Here is a 15,548-nt window from a genome sequence, read left to right on the forward strand (position 1 = left end):
AAAAACCAGCTGCACCAATGTGTCGGGAGGAAACACCGTACACCTGGCGACCGTGTCAGCGTGCATTGTGCCCGGCCTGCCACAGGAGTCGGTAGAGCACGATGGGACAAGAACATCCCTGCTGGCCAAACCCTCCCCTAACTCGGACGATGCTGGGACAATTGTGCGCCGCCCCATGGGTCTCCCAGTCACTGCCGGCTGTGACAGAGCCTGGACTCAAACCAGGATCTCTAGTGGCACAGCTAGCACTGCGACCAAACTTTAACTTCCTGACTGATGCCTTGAGATGTTGCTATAATATATCCACATACTTTTCCTCCCTCATGATGCCATCTATTTTGTGAAGTCACTCTGGAGGCCCCTTGGTAATTTATATTCTAAATAATTCATTTTTTATATCTATGTCCATATTGTCCATGAGTTTCTAATATATAAACCATATGGTTCAAGAGAAAAATTGGCTAATTAATGAATAAAGCATCTAATCAACAAAGGCATTATTTTCAATTAACATTACAACTCGTCCAACTACTGTCTTTTTTCATAACTGCCACCAGTTTGATGCCAAAACATCGACAACAAAGACATATTAACATAGTGAAATAAATAAGTGTGTATAAAATATTCAAGCTGAAACCCTCATATTAAACACTAATGGTATTCACTAAGTTGATGGTTTACATTTAGGATCATGTTTAACAGCTTTGTCATTAGTTATTTAATTATTTCATAGAGGCCAGAGAGAGGGCCAGAGATAATTACAGATACCTGTGATAATTTGAAGTACTCAAAATGGCCGCTATATGTCTTGTGATACTATACATAAAATACCAAACCCTCTCTTTGCAACCCTACCATTGGGCCTGAGTTAAGGAACAACAGAACTGTTCTACTGTTGTACTAGCTATGCTAACCTAGGTGCTGGTCCTATTAATGGAAACTCTCCAACAAAACAGACCCTTTTAGAGGTCCTCTTTAAAGAGGGTCTCACAGTCACACACACACACGCGAACGGACACACACGTTGGGGTTACTTACCCTGCTTGGTGCAGCCTCTGTGAAGGGAACAGAAAGAGGGAAGGAGCAGTAGAGGGGGTGAGGGGTAGAGGGGATTGACGTCAGCATAGATAATAATAACAACAGCCCCACACAGCATGCCAAGGTCAACCTGAAAAAGGCCTGTCCCAGTGCAATAAAAACACAAGCTTTGTATTGTACATGTTTCCAATCTGCAGTGCTGCCCTCTCCGTCTCGGTCTCCACTCCTCAGAGACACAATGCTTTCTGTCTTCCCGTTCATTCATTCAGCACTCATCTGTCTGCTCAGTTTCTCTCTCATTCTTTTTCTGCACCAGGGTCCTACAAGTTTAACATCTAGTCACCCTCCATCAATACAGCCTCGCAGGCAACATAATGCCATTTGTTAGTTGTTCAATGTTTAATGAGCGCTGTTCCTCAAAATATTCCGCCACCCTTTGAGTTCAACAAAAGTTCAACCAAGTGGTTATTTTGTATCAAAAGCTGACACATTTCAGTTCAACAGTTCTTCACCAGTGTCCTTCACGTGGAGGTCAGTCAGTGAGTAGTACCTCTTAGGTGCTCAGGGTCCAGGTGGTTGCGTTCATCCTTAGAGGCCAGGTGGGCTGAGACCCCCATGGCTCCAGTAAGGGCAAGCAGACCTGAACCTCCCCCCAGAGAGAGGCCTGATGGGTGGGGAGTCAGGGGAATACCTGGGGTGTGGTGAGACAGATGCTGGAGCTGCTGCTGCTGTACACCAGGGAGACAGGGCAGGGGGAGAAGGAGGACAGGGGGAGAGAGAGAGAGAGAGGGGACAGGGAGAGCGAGAGGGGACAGGGAGAGCGAGAGAGAGAGAGAGAGAGAGAGAGAGAGAGGACACAGGGAGGGAGAGAGATAACACAGGGAGAAAGAGAGGGAGGACAGGAGGAGGGAGATAGATCGGGAGAAGGAGGAATAGAGAAAAGATAGGAAGAGAGAGAAAGAGAAAGAGTGGGGCAGAAGGAGAGAACAAAACAGAGGGGGGGAAATATATGGGATGTGGAGGGAGAGGAGAGGAGGGGGGGGGTACAGACAGATAAAGAGAGGCTATTTTCCTTGGGTCTTATTACAGCTTATTTGTGTGTGTGTGTGTGTGTGTGTTACAGTGAGAGCTTGTCGGAGCTCTGATCACATTACACTCTACTTACACCCCGGCACTTTAAACACTGCAGAGGTAGAGGTGTGCATGCCCCTGTAGACTGTGTCTTTGTGTGTGTGTGTGTTGATGTTGATAGTGTCGCTGTTGGGGGTGTGAGGGTTGTCATGGTGACCAGAGGTGACTCACCCCAATGATGGCGTTGAGTTCGGCCATAGTGACCTGTTTGGCCCTCTCCACTGCCTGGACCACCTGCTGTTGATGCTACACACACACACACACACACACACACACACACACACACACACACACACGCACACACACACACACACACACACACACACACACACACACACACACACACACACACATGTTATTTATCCCGCTGTGTGCTTCTCATAACACATAGACATACACTATATACAGTGCCTTGAAAAAGTATTCATCCCCTTGGCATTTTTCCTATTTTGTTGCATTACAACCTGTAATCAAAATATATTTTTATTTGGATTTCATGTAATGGACATACACAAAATAGTCCAAATTGGTGAAGTGAAGAAAATAACTTGTTTCAAAATATTCAATTATTATTTATTTTTTAAACAGAAAAGCGGTGCGTGCATACTGTATGTATTCACCCCCTTTGCTATGAAGCCCCTAAATAAGATCTGGTGCAACCTTCAAAGTCACATAATTAGCTAAATAAAGTCCACTTGTTTGGAATTTAAATGCCCCAGAGTCTACAACACCACTAAGCAAGGTGCACCATCAAGCAAGTGGCACCATGAATACCAAGGAGCACTCCAAACAGGTCAGGGAAAAGTGGGGGAGAGGTACAGATCAGGGTTGGGTTATAACAAAAATATCAGAAACTTTGAACATCCCAAGGAGCACCATTAAATCCGTTATTAAAAAATTTAAAGAATATGGCACCACAACAAACCTGCCAATAGAGGATCTCCCACCAAAACTCACAGACCAGGCAAGGAGGGCATTAATCAGAGAGGCAACAAAGAGACCAAAGATAACCCAGAAGGAGCTGCGAAGCTCTCCACAGCGGAGATTGGAGTATCTGTCTATAGGACCACTTTAAGCCATACACTCCACAGAGCTGGGCTTTACCTAAGAGTGGCCAGAAAAAAGCCATTGCAGAAAGAAATAAGCAAACATGTTTGGTGTTCACCAAAAGGCATGTGGGAGACTCCCCAAACATATGGAAGAAGGTACTCTGGTTAGATGAGACTAAAATTGAGCTGTTTGGCCATCAAGGAAAACGCTACGTCTGGCACAAATCCAACACCTCTCATAACCCCGAGAGCACCATCCCCACAGTGAAGCATGGTGGTGGCAGCATCATGCTGTGGGGATGTTTTTCCATCAGCAGGGACTGGGAAACTGGTCAGAAATTAAGGAATGATGGATGGCGCTAAATACAGAGACATTCTTGAGGGAAACCTGTTGTTTCAGTCTTCCAGAGATTTGAGACTGGGATGGAGGTTCACCTTCCAGCAGGACAATGACCCTAAGAATACTGCTAAAGCAACACTCGAGTGGTTTAAGGGGAAACATTTAAATGTCTTGGAATGGCCTAGTCAAAGCAGAGACCTCAACCCAATTGAGAATCTGTGGTATGACTTAAAGATTGCTGTATACCAGTAGAACCCATCCAACTTGAAGAAGCTTGAGCAGTTTTACCTTGAAGAATGGGCAAAAATCCCAGTGGCTAGATGTGTCCAAGCTTATAGAGACTTACCCTTAGCTGTAAGAGGTTGCTCTACAAAGTATTGACTTTGGGGGAGTGAATACTTATGCATGCTCAAGTCAATTTTTTTTGTCTTACTTCTTGTTTGTTTCACAATAAAACATAATTTGTATCTTCAAAGTGGTAGGCATGTTGTGTAAATCCAGGTTGTAAAGGCAGCAAAATAGGAAAAATGCCAAGGTGGGTTAATACTTTCGCAAGCCACTGTATAAACAATAGTATGTGGACACCCCTTCAAATTAGTGGATTTGGATATTTCAGCAACACCCGTGGCTGACAGGTGTATAAAATCGAACACACAGCCATGCAATCTCCAGAGACAAACATTGGTGGTAGTAGAATGGCCTTATTGAAGAGCTCAGTGACATAAAACGTGGCACCATCATAGGATGCCACCTTTCCAACAAGTCAGTTTGTAAAATTTCTGCCCTTCTAGAGCTGCCCCTGTCAAAAGTAAGTGCGGTTATTGTGAAGTGGAAACTTCTAGGAGCAACAACGACTCAGCCGCGAAGTAGTAGGCCTCACAAGCTCACAGAACGGGACCGCCGAGTGTTGAACCGTCTAGCGCATAAAAATCGTCAGTCCTGAAGCAACGTCAGCACAAGAACTGTTAGTCGGGAGCTTCATGAAATGGGTTTCCATGGCCGAGCAGCCGCACACAAGCCTAAGATCACCATGCACAATGCCAAGCGTCGGCTGGAGTGGTGTAAAGCTCACCGCCATTGGACTCTGGAGCAGTGGAAACGCGTTCTCTGGAGTGATGAATCACCCTTCACCATCTGGCAGTCCAACAGACAAATCTGGGTTTGGCTATTGCCAGGAGAACGCTACCTGCCCAAATGCATAGTACCAACTGTAAAGTTTGGTGGAGGAGGAATAATGATCTGGGGCTGTTTTTCATGTTTTGGCTAGGCCCCTTAGTTCCAGTGAGGGGAAATCTTAATGGTACAGCATACAATGACATTCTAGACGATTCTGTGCTTCCAACTTTGTGGCAACAGTTTGGGGAAGGCCCTCTCCTGTTTCAGCATGACAATGCCCCTGTGCACAAAGCGAGATCCATACAGAAATGGTTTGTCGAGATCGGTGTGGAAGGACTTGACTGGCCCGCACAGAGCCTTGACCTCAACCCCATCGACCACCTTTGGGCTGAATTGGAACACAGACAGTGAGCCAGGCCTAAACGCCCAACATCAGTGCCTGACCTCACTAATGCTCTTGTGGCTGAATGGAAGCAAGTCCCTGCAGCAATGTTCCAACATCTAGTGGAAAGCCTTCCCAGAAGAGTGGAGGCTGTTATAGCAGCAAAGGGGGAACCAACTCAATATTAATACCCATGATTTTGGAATGAGATGTTCGACGAGGAGGTGTCCACATACTTATATTGTACCTGACATATGTTTTGTATCTCATTCACAAACACACCGTTTGTCACATACTGTTCACATAACACAAATATCACAACACACACTCGCTGAAGAATGTAGGCACTGATTGAGCTACCAGACACCCTCATGGAAAAAAAGTCACATACCCACACAAACGTACGCAGCAGGACTACACACTCAAACGACCCAAACCTACACCTATTTACTCATTCAAATGTACACACACACACACACACTGCGTAAACACACACACAAGTGAGCATACACACACAGAGGCAGTATTGATCAATGTAAAACAGTTGCCAGCTCTGAGACCTTCCCTTCAGTGGACACACACTTGTCACCGGACACACACACAAAAACAAACAATGTATTATAAAGCCAGTGCAGCCAGGTGTGTGTGTGTGTGTGTGTGTGTGTGTCAGTGATACTTACCTCCTGAGATAGGAAGGGGATGATCTGAGCACAGATGGCACTGAGACGCTTCACAATCTCCGCCTGCAACACACACACACACACTTCAGTCTCAACTTATGTTTCATACAAGGTAATATAGCACAACATTATTCATGCCCCTTGGGCCATCAGGGTAATTTTCTTCGGGGAAGCAGTAGGAGCAACAAACACATACATCAATGAAAGTACAGACACTTTGTCCATACCATCTCATACAGTTATCAAAGTTAGATCATTTCATTGAGGCAAATCCGGTTAGTAAACGTGATGGAGGTAGTTCTGTGACAACTGAGCTCCTCAAGCTCATACCTTGGCTTTAGATCAGCGGAATAACAGTCATGTGGCATGCAGGTGACCTGGTTTCAAACCCAGCCTACCACAAGTGAATGAGAGAGAGAAATAATAGAGAAAGAGTATGAGACCGGAAGAGAGAAAGTGGAAGAGAGAAGCTTTGAAAGGCCAGATATGTTATTAGACTCCAGTTTCTCATGCAGGTCTCTCCCTCTCCTCACTGCATTCAATGCCATTCTTTCATCCATTTTCTCTAGCTCGCCGAGGCCCATTGAAAATTCTCTCTCTAGACGTGAGGAGTCGAGGACATTGAATTGTTGACTATTCTACATACACAGACACATACACACGCATGCACGCACACACACAGAAAAGCACTAATGTGGCAACACACACGACATATGGTACAAAGGAAAATGTACAAATGAGCATGCACACACACGTCTATGCACACACACACTACATGCCTCACCTATTTCTGCCCTGAGACTCATTATGTTCTCTTCTTCACTCAGGCGTTCTCACCCTCTTTAACAGCCTTCCCACTGAGCCATTATTACCCTATTCATCCTTTTCCTTCCTTCATCTCTCTCTATCCTCCCTCCCCTGCCTCCATCCCTGCCTGCCTCCCTCCGTGATGGTTGTCTATTTGTGTGTCCTCCATCCCTCCAATCTAACACATGTTTCTGACACACAAAGGGAGACAAACGAGATTAGAGGACACAGGATGTCCTGACACCCCCTCTACACTGACTGACAGGAGCTTATTTATACACACACACTGCCAGCCTGTCCCATCTCAATACAGGCCAAATTATACAACACAGCTCTCTGATAGATACGTCGCTCTGTTCAAAGGGTAGAGAAGACCTAGCTAATTATATAGTGTGTGTGTGTGTGTGTGTGTGTAGACTGGTTTGTGTGTGCGTGGTGAAAGGGAGAGAGAGGACGTGAAATAGTCAGAAGAGAGAAAGGGAAGAGGGAACAGGGACTCTCCTATTGGCCTTGAGACAGAGGGGGTTTATTTTCACTGGACTGTGTCTACAATAAACTGTATTGATGCTGTGCAACAGTAATACATGTAGCTAGACACAGACAGAGATGTATACAATGCTCTCCCTCGTTCTCCATTTGTCAAATCTGACCATAACTCTATCCTCCTGATTCCTGCTTACACGCAAAAATAAGAAATCCTGCCAAGCTCTCTGTCGAACCATCGAACAGGCAAACTGTCAATACAGGACTAAGATCGGATCCTACTACATCGGCTCTGACACTCGTCGGATGTGGCAGGGCTTGCAAACTATCACGGACTACAGAGGGAAACCCAGCCGCGAGCTACCCAGTGACGCAAGCCTACCAGAAGAGCTAAATGTCTTCAATGCCCGCTTCGAGGCAAGCAACACTGAACCATGCGTGAGAGCACCAGCTGTTCCGGACGACTGTGTGATCACTCTCTCCGTGGCCGATGTGAGTAAGACCTTTAAACAGGTTAACATTCACAAGGACGCAGGGTGAGACTGATTACCAGGGCACGTACTCAGAGTATGTGCTGACCAAGCAGCCAAGTGCCTTCACTGACATTTTCAACCTCTCCCTGACCCAGTCTGTAATACCTACATGTTTCAAGCAGACCACCATAGTCCCTGTGACCAAGAACGCCAAGGTAACCTGGCAGTGTGGTGCCAGGAAAACAACCACTCCCTCAACGTCAGCAAGACAAAGAAGCTGATCGTGGACTCCATAGTGGAAAAAGTACTCAATTATCATACTTGAGCAAAAGTACTTTGATTTAAAATTACTCAAGTAAATGTCACCCAGTAAAATACTACTTGAGTAGAAATCTAAAAGTATTTGTTTTTAAATATACACAACATGACAAAAGGTATGTGGACACCTGCTCGTCGAACATCTCATTCCAAGATCATGGGCATTAATATGAGAGTTCCCCCTCTGTTGCTATAACAGACCCCACTCTTCTGGGAAGGCTTCTATCCCCAAGCCATACGGCTGCTAAATAGTTAGTTAAATAGTTCATCAATATCTACCCGGAATATCTGCATTGACCCTTTTGCACAAACGTATTTTTTTTTACTAATCACATACGCTGCTGCTACTGTTTATTATATGTTACTTAATTCTTAGTTATGTGTACAAACTGTATCTACCTCAATTACCTTGTACCCCTACACATCGACTCAGTACTGGTGCCCCTTGTACATAGCCAAGTTATCATTACTCATTGTGTATTTATTAAGACTTTTATTATTACTTGTTTTACTTTTCTATTATTTCTCTATTTTCTTTCTATCTGCATTGTTGGAAAGGGCCTGTATGTAAGCATTTCACTGTTAATCCACACCTGTTGTTTCCAAACATGTGACAAATAAAATGTTATTTTATTTTATTTAGACAGAGAAACTAATAATTTAGTTGTTGACGAGCCAACAACACAACCATGACTGCAACTGATCCTGGATCTGTCAGACAAAAGTCTTGGCAGCCAACTACAAACAGAGATCAGCACGGCTTCCTCTCCTTCATCCCTTTCACTCTCCCTCTCTTTCTCCAGCGTAGGCCAGTTGTCAGCAATAACATGGACTTTCTCTGCCAAAAGAGTGCATAACATGCTGACCACACCGCTCGCATTACGCATTACACATACATGTTGTTATTCAATCATTTCATCCAAACTATGTGTCAACAAGCATCTTATTTTGTTTCTTCGCTCCGTGTCGACAATAAAGGGTCCAGGCCAATTGGCAAGGGTGTTATTGTAGCCCTAGAATTAGCTGGTATATGGGTCTAGCTCAAGGATAGCTCAAGGCTAGCTGGTGCTTGCTTCTGGACAGAGGCGTTAGCTAACAGTAGCCACTCTTTTGCAGCTAGCTAGCTGCGATGATCCGGTGTAACGATCCAGAGCGGCAGGAATCCAGTGATGTGGTAGAGAGAAGCAGTCCGATATGCTCTGGGTTGACATCGCGCTGTGCTGACTGGCAGGTATTGTCCGAGCTAAGGCTGGCTGGTGACCGAGAAAAAGGCAAGACAGCTAGCTGTGACTAACAAAGACTAGTAGCTAGTTAGCTGGCGAGCTCCTGATGGAAGTTCCAGTTATAAGGAATAAAAATAGCAGATGCGTACCACATTGGATGAGGCGGGTTGCAGGAAAGTATATTTAGTTCGTAGATAGAAAGTGAGATAAAGATATATACAAAAAAGACCAGCTATTTACACTGGATAAGACCAAGACAAACACACATGTTGTAACAGCATTCTTCCTCCTCTTCCGAGGAGGAGTAGCGAGAAGGAGGACCAATGCGCAGCGTGGTAAGTGTCCATAACGTTTATTTAAAGACATAAACTGAACACTACAAAACAATAAACGTGAAACGAATGAAACCGAAATAGTACCGTGAGGCAACAAACACACACACGGAAAACAAACACCCACAACTCAAAAGTGAAACCCAGGCTACCTAAGTATGATTCGGGACGTGGACCCCACTTCACCACAGTTTTTCTCCGCCTCATTGTCCTCCTCCGTGGCCTCTTAAACACGGTGACCCTCGCCGCCGACCTCGGACTGGAGACCCTAGAAACGGGTCCCGAATGGATGGGAGACACCGGCAGCGCCGGACAGGCGGGAGGCTCAGGCCTGATTTGAAAGATGAACTGAGGTCCACACTCTTAGTCCAGTTGGTGGTGGTAATGCACCTTAAAGTTGGTTGCCAACAACATATAAAGTCCACAGAAGAGAGATTTCTAGAAACTGACAAAATATCCCCTTCATCTGTGGATTAGTTGTTGGAGTAGAGAACACACGACTTTGTGTGACTCAAAATGGGTCAAAATTCTACAAACATCTCAGGAAAAAGTACCTTGTGCGTTTCAGATAAAATAACAACCCAATGTTTATATCCCAGGAGAAATTAGCTAGCAACGGCAAGCTAGCTGAATGTCCATGAATGTTTAAAGTGTTTCGACCTGTCCCTAAATTAATATAGTTGGTTCAGAGTTCGTTTTGATATTTCAACCTGCGTGTCCTGATCGCGTCTGGTGTGGATGGACAAAATCAACATGCGCGCGACGGCGGACGCACACGCCCAGTCTAGTCAGCATGTAAGGGAGTTTTGGCAGGGCTGTGAATAGAGGGATGGATGAATGGGTGGATGGATACAAAGGAAGAAGAGAGAGCTGGTCAATAAACACCTGAGGATAAATAATCTGCCAACAGAACACTGCTGTCTCTTTGTCTGGCAGAGGGGGGGTGAGATGAGGAGGAGAGAAATGTGGAGGAGAGGAGAGATAATGTCAGTCTATGTTAAGCTGCATTTTAAACAGAGCAGCAAATCACCCTAAATTCTTACAAAATGAGGGAGGAAGAGAAGATGGATGGATGAGAGGGAGGACAAGGACCCAGTCCTCTGGAGGCTGTGGAGCACACCAGTCAATCACTGCCTGAGGGAGACACAAACGCGAACGCATGCACACACACACACACACGCACGCAGGTACGCATGCGCGCACACATATACACTCAGCGTGCTCGCCAATCATCAGATATGTTTCAGAGTCACAATTAACACAGTGAGCTGAAACACAAGAGTCATTACTGAGACTCTGAAACTAACACAAGTGGATCCTCAGTATGACATAGACAAGCTGCAGTAAGCTTTTCTGGAGTATTTACTTTATAACACAATGCAAATGCTTTGCTAATAAAGCATTGTGAAATGTAATGTGATTTGAGTGTGTGTGTGTGGGGGGAGGGGGGCTCATTTGGGCAATGCCAGCTGAGTCTTTCCCTGAGCCCCAGTGTGGCTGTGCTGGTCAGCTTTAGAGAGAAGAGGTGGGTGAGAGTGTGTGTGGGTGTGTTCTTGTGCATGTGTGTGAGTATTTCATTTTATGTGTTTGTGCATGCCTTCCTGACTGCAATGCATCTCAGTGCATCTCAGTGTATGCTTGCGTGCCTACATGTGTGTTTAGCAGGAGTCCTCCCAGCCCCCTCAGCCCTGTAGCACCAGAGAGAGAGAGAAATCATATCTACTGGGTGAAATACAAGTGTGCCATCACAGCAGAAAGATTTGTGACCTGTTGCCACAAGAAAAGGGCAACCAGTGAAGAACAAACACCATTGTAAATACAACCCATATTTATGTTTAGTAATCGTCCCTTTTGTACTTGAACTATTTGCACATTGTTACAACACTGTATTTAGACATAATGACATTTGAAATGTCTTTATTATTTTGGAACTTCTGTGAGTGTAATGTTTACTGTTAATAATTAAAAGTGAAATAAACAATAAAAATTATCTACTTCACTTGCTTGGCAATGTTAACATATGTTTCCCATGACAATAAAGCCCTTGAATTGAATTGAGATCCCGGTCAGCCAGCCTAAGTCTAGCCTTATCTCCCTCCCCCTGCTGCCAAACACCATGCCCAGACAGGACATGGGTCTGCGCCATCGTGAGCAAATAGATTTTGTCCCGACACAAAATGCGATCCCAACACGCAAGTTGAAATATCAAATCAAACTCTGAACCAATTCTATTAATTTGGGGACAGGTCGGAAATAAATTAAACATTTATGGCAATTTAGCTAGCTAGCTTGCAGTTGCTAGCTAATTTGTCCTATTTAGCTAGCTTGCTGTTGCTAGCTAATTTGTCCTGGGATATACATGTTGAGTTGTTATTTTACCTGAAATGCACAAGGTCCTCTACTCCGACAATTAATCCACACATTAAACGGTCAACCAAAACGTTTTCTTTTTCTTCTTTGGACTTTATATAGCGATTGGCATCAACTTTCATAATAAGGTAAGGTATTACCACTACCGACCGACCGCAGTTCATCTTTCACTCACCCGTGGATATAACCAATGAGATGGCATGTGGGTATCTGCTTCTATAAACCATGGGAGGCAGGACTTGTGACGCTGACCACACATTCAGCGTCACAAATAGAACTGACTTCTGTTTTAGCGCTTGGCAACGCAGACACTCGTTGGCGCGTGAGCAGTGTGGGTGCAATGATTGAATAACATGTATGTGTACATTTATTTTGCAATGCACGCGCGGCGAGCGGTGTAGTCAGCATGTAATGGAACTGCTCTCCTCTCTCTGCAAACACTTTAAGACAAATATTAGTGACCAATGATGCACTAACGAGCCACTGGTTGTGGTCACAGCCACAGATCAATAAAATAACTGATCTCTTTCTCCCGCACCTATTCTTTCTCTCACTCTTTCTCTCTGTGCACTTAGACTCTCTGTCTATCTTTCTCTTTCCTCTGTGCAGTTGGTCTCTTTCTCTCCTCATCCTGTTCACAACCCCCCCCCCTTCCTCTCTCTCTCTCCCTCCCACTTTCCCTCCCCTCTGGGCAGCTCCTCTTCCTGGCGCTGAGCCAGCAGCCCCCCTTCCATCCTCTCTGATTGATGGACCCTCTATTCGGGAAGAGGAGGAAGAGAAACACACAGAGGGAAAGAGGAAAGGAGAGCAGTAAAGCAAACATACTATTTTACTATTTTCTACATTGTAGAATAACAGTGAAGACATCAAAACTATGAAATAACACATATGGAATCATGTAGTAACCAAAAAAGTGTTGAACAATCAGAAAATATTTTATATGAGATTTTTAAAAGTAGCCGCCCTTTGCCTTGATGACAGCTTTGCAAACTCTTGGCATTCTGTCAGCCAGCTTCATGAGGTAGTCACCTGGAATGCATTTCAATTAACAGGTGTGCCTTGTTAAAATTTAATTTGTGGGATTTATTTTCTTCTTAATGCGTTTGAGCCAATCAGTTGTGTTGTGACAAGGTAGGGGGATATACAGAAGATAGTCCTATTTGGTAAAAGACCAAGTCCGTATTATGGCAATAATAGCTCAAATACTGTAAGAAAATAGAAATGACAATCCATCATTACTTTAATACATGAAGGTCAGTCAATCAGGAATATTTCAAGAACTTTCAAAGTTTCTTCAAGTGCAGTCGCAAAAACCATCAAGCGCTATTGTAACGGTTTTCTTTAGGTGAAGTAGAAGAGGACCAAAACGCAGCGTGGTTATATTGATTCATGTTTAATAAAAAAAAGATAAACATGAACACTACAAAACAATAAACGTGGAAAACCAAAAACAGCCCTATCTGGTGCAAAACACAGAGACAGGAACAAACACACAGTGAAACCCAGGCTACCTAAATATGGTTCCCAATCAGAGACAATGACTAACACCTGCCTCTGATTGAGAACCATATCAGGCCAGACATAGAAATAGACAAACAAGACATCCAACATAGAATGCCAACTCAGATCAAACCCTGACCAACCAAAACATAGAAACATACAAAGCAAACTATGGTCAGGGTGTGACAGCTATGATGAAACTGGTTCTCATGAAGACTGCCACAGGAAAGGAAGAACCAGAGTTACCTCTGCTGCAGAGGATAAGTTCATTAGAGTTAACTGCACCTCAGATTGCAGCCCAAATAAATTGACACAGTTCATGTAACAGACACATCTCAACATTAACTGTTAAGAGGAGACTGTGAATCAGGCCTTCATCGTCAAATTGCTGCAAAGAAACCACTACTAAAGGACACCAATAATTAGAAGAGACTTGCTTGGGCCAAGAAAGACAAGCAAAGGACAATAGACCGGTAGAAATCTGTCCTTTGGTCTGATCAGTCCAAATTTGAGATATTTTGTTCCAACTGCCGTGTCTTTGTGAGAAGCAGAGTAGGTGAACGGATTATCTCTGCATGTGTGGTTCCCACAGTGTAGAATGGAGGAGGAGGTGTGATGGTGTGGGGGAGGCTATGCTTGGTACACCATCAGGGATTTATTTAGAATTCAAGGCATACTTAAGCAGCATGGCTACCACAGCTTTCTGCAGCAATACGCCATCCCATCTGGTTTTCGTTTAGTGAGACTATAATTTGTTTTTCAACAGGACAATGACTCAACACACCTCCAGGCTGTGTAAGGGCTATTTGACCAAGAAGGAGAGTCATGGTGTTGCATCATTTGACCTGGCCTCCACAATCACCTGACCTGGTTTGGGATGAGTTGGAATGCAGAGTGAAGAAAAAGCAGCCAAGAAGTGCTCAGCATATGCAGGAACTCCTTGAAGACTATTGGAAAAGCATTCCTCATTAAGCTGGTTGAGAGAATGCCAAGAGTGTGCAAAGCTGTCATCAAGGCAAAGGGTGGCTACTTTGAAGAATCTGAAATATTTCATATATTTTTATTTGTTCAACACTTTTTTGGTTACTACATAATTCCATTTGTGTTATTTCATAGTTTTGATGTCTTCACTATTATTCTACAATGCAGGAAAACCCTTGAATGAGTAGGTGTGTCCAAACTGTTGATTGGTGCTATATGTAAGCAGACTCACAGAGTGAGAACCAACAAACAGTTATCCTTGTGGGGACCAAAACATTTATTTCCATTCAAAATCCTATTTTTCCTAAACCTAACTTTAACCCTAAAACTAAACCTAACCCTAATTGTAACCCTAAACCTAAAATAGTTAAATGTCTCCACTTTGTTTTAATATCCTTATGGGTACATCTGGTCCCCACAAGGATAGTTAAACCAACACACACACACACACACACACACACACACACACACACACACACACACACACACACACACACACACACACACACACACACACACACACACACACACACACACACACACACACACACACACACACACACACACACACACACACACACACACACACACACAGGCTCTTAAGCAGACAGAGAGGCCTTTATAGAGCATCTGTAAAAATGCAGTCCTGCAGACAAATTTCTGCCTGGGTCCCAGAGTTTTTAACAATATCTCTCCTAGGCTCCCCAGCAATATACAGTAATGTGCTTACCCATTACTCTGACATTCATACTTACCAGCTTGGCCTGACAGACTGCTTCAGCTTTAAACTCCTGTCCACCACAAAGCAATTATACAGTACACCGCTAGCCCCGTACACTGGCCACACACACACACACACACACACACACACACACACACACACACACACACACACACACACACACACACACACACACACACACACACACACACACACACACACACACACACACACACACACACATACATAGAAAAGATACACACACACACAATGTGGAAGCACACACACATATACACTGTGGTAGTACACACACAACAAAGGAGTGTACCATACCGTACAAACGCAGTAACATACTGGCACACACACACAGGCAAACACAGACATTTGTTTATGCTTTCAGTCTCACACGCATATATAAACAGGCTTGCATGTGCACACACCTGTAGACACACACACACACACACAGATGCATTCACACACGTACACATACACAGATGCATTCACACACGTACACATACACACAGATGGGCTCACACACAAACACCCAGCAGGGCGTGTGCAGCTACTCAGATGCCTTTTGATCGAGTGACAAACCCATTATGCT

General features: G+C 44.3%; 1 protein-coding gene across 3 annotated transcripts in view; it reads right to left on the reverse strand.

Annotated features, from left to right (window-relative positions):
• The window catches only part of LOC109897873 (transducin-like enhancer protein 4), a 109,043-nt gene that overhangs the window by 47,678 nt on the left and 45,817 nt on the right, over nt 1-15,548 (reverse strand). For 2 of the 3 annotated variants that reach the window (XM_020492500.2, XM_020492498.2), the window contains exons 5-8: nt 5,737-5,799; nt 2,341-2,415; nt 1,589-1,766; nt 1,039-1,055 (exon numbers count right to left, since the gene is read on the reverse strand). In XM_020492500.2, coding sequence (XP_020348089.1) covers nt 1,039-1,055; nt 1,589-1,766; nt 2,341-2,415; nt 5,737-5,799 — 333 coding nt within the window. The remainder of the gene's footprint in view (nt 1-1,038; nt 1,056-1,588; nt 1,767-2,340; nt 2,416-5,736; nt 5,800-15,548) is intronic. The other variant, XM_020492499.2, reaches the window with a different exon arrangement.

This window comes from Oncorhynchus kisutch, linkage group LG10, assembly GCF_002021735.2.
Source record: "Oncorhynchus kisutch isolate 150728-3 linkage group LG10, Okis_V2, whole genome shotgun sequence".
Lineage (NCBI taxonomy): Eukaryota > Metazoa > Chordata > Actinopteri > Salmoniformes > Salmonidae > Oncorhynchus > Oncorhynchus kisutch.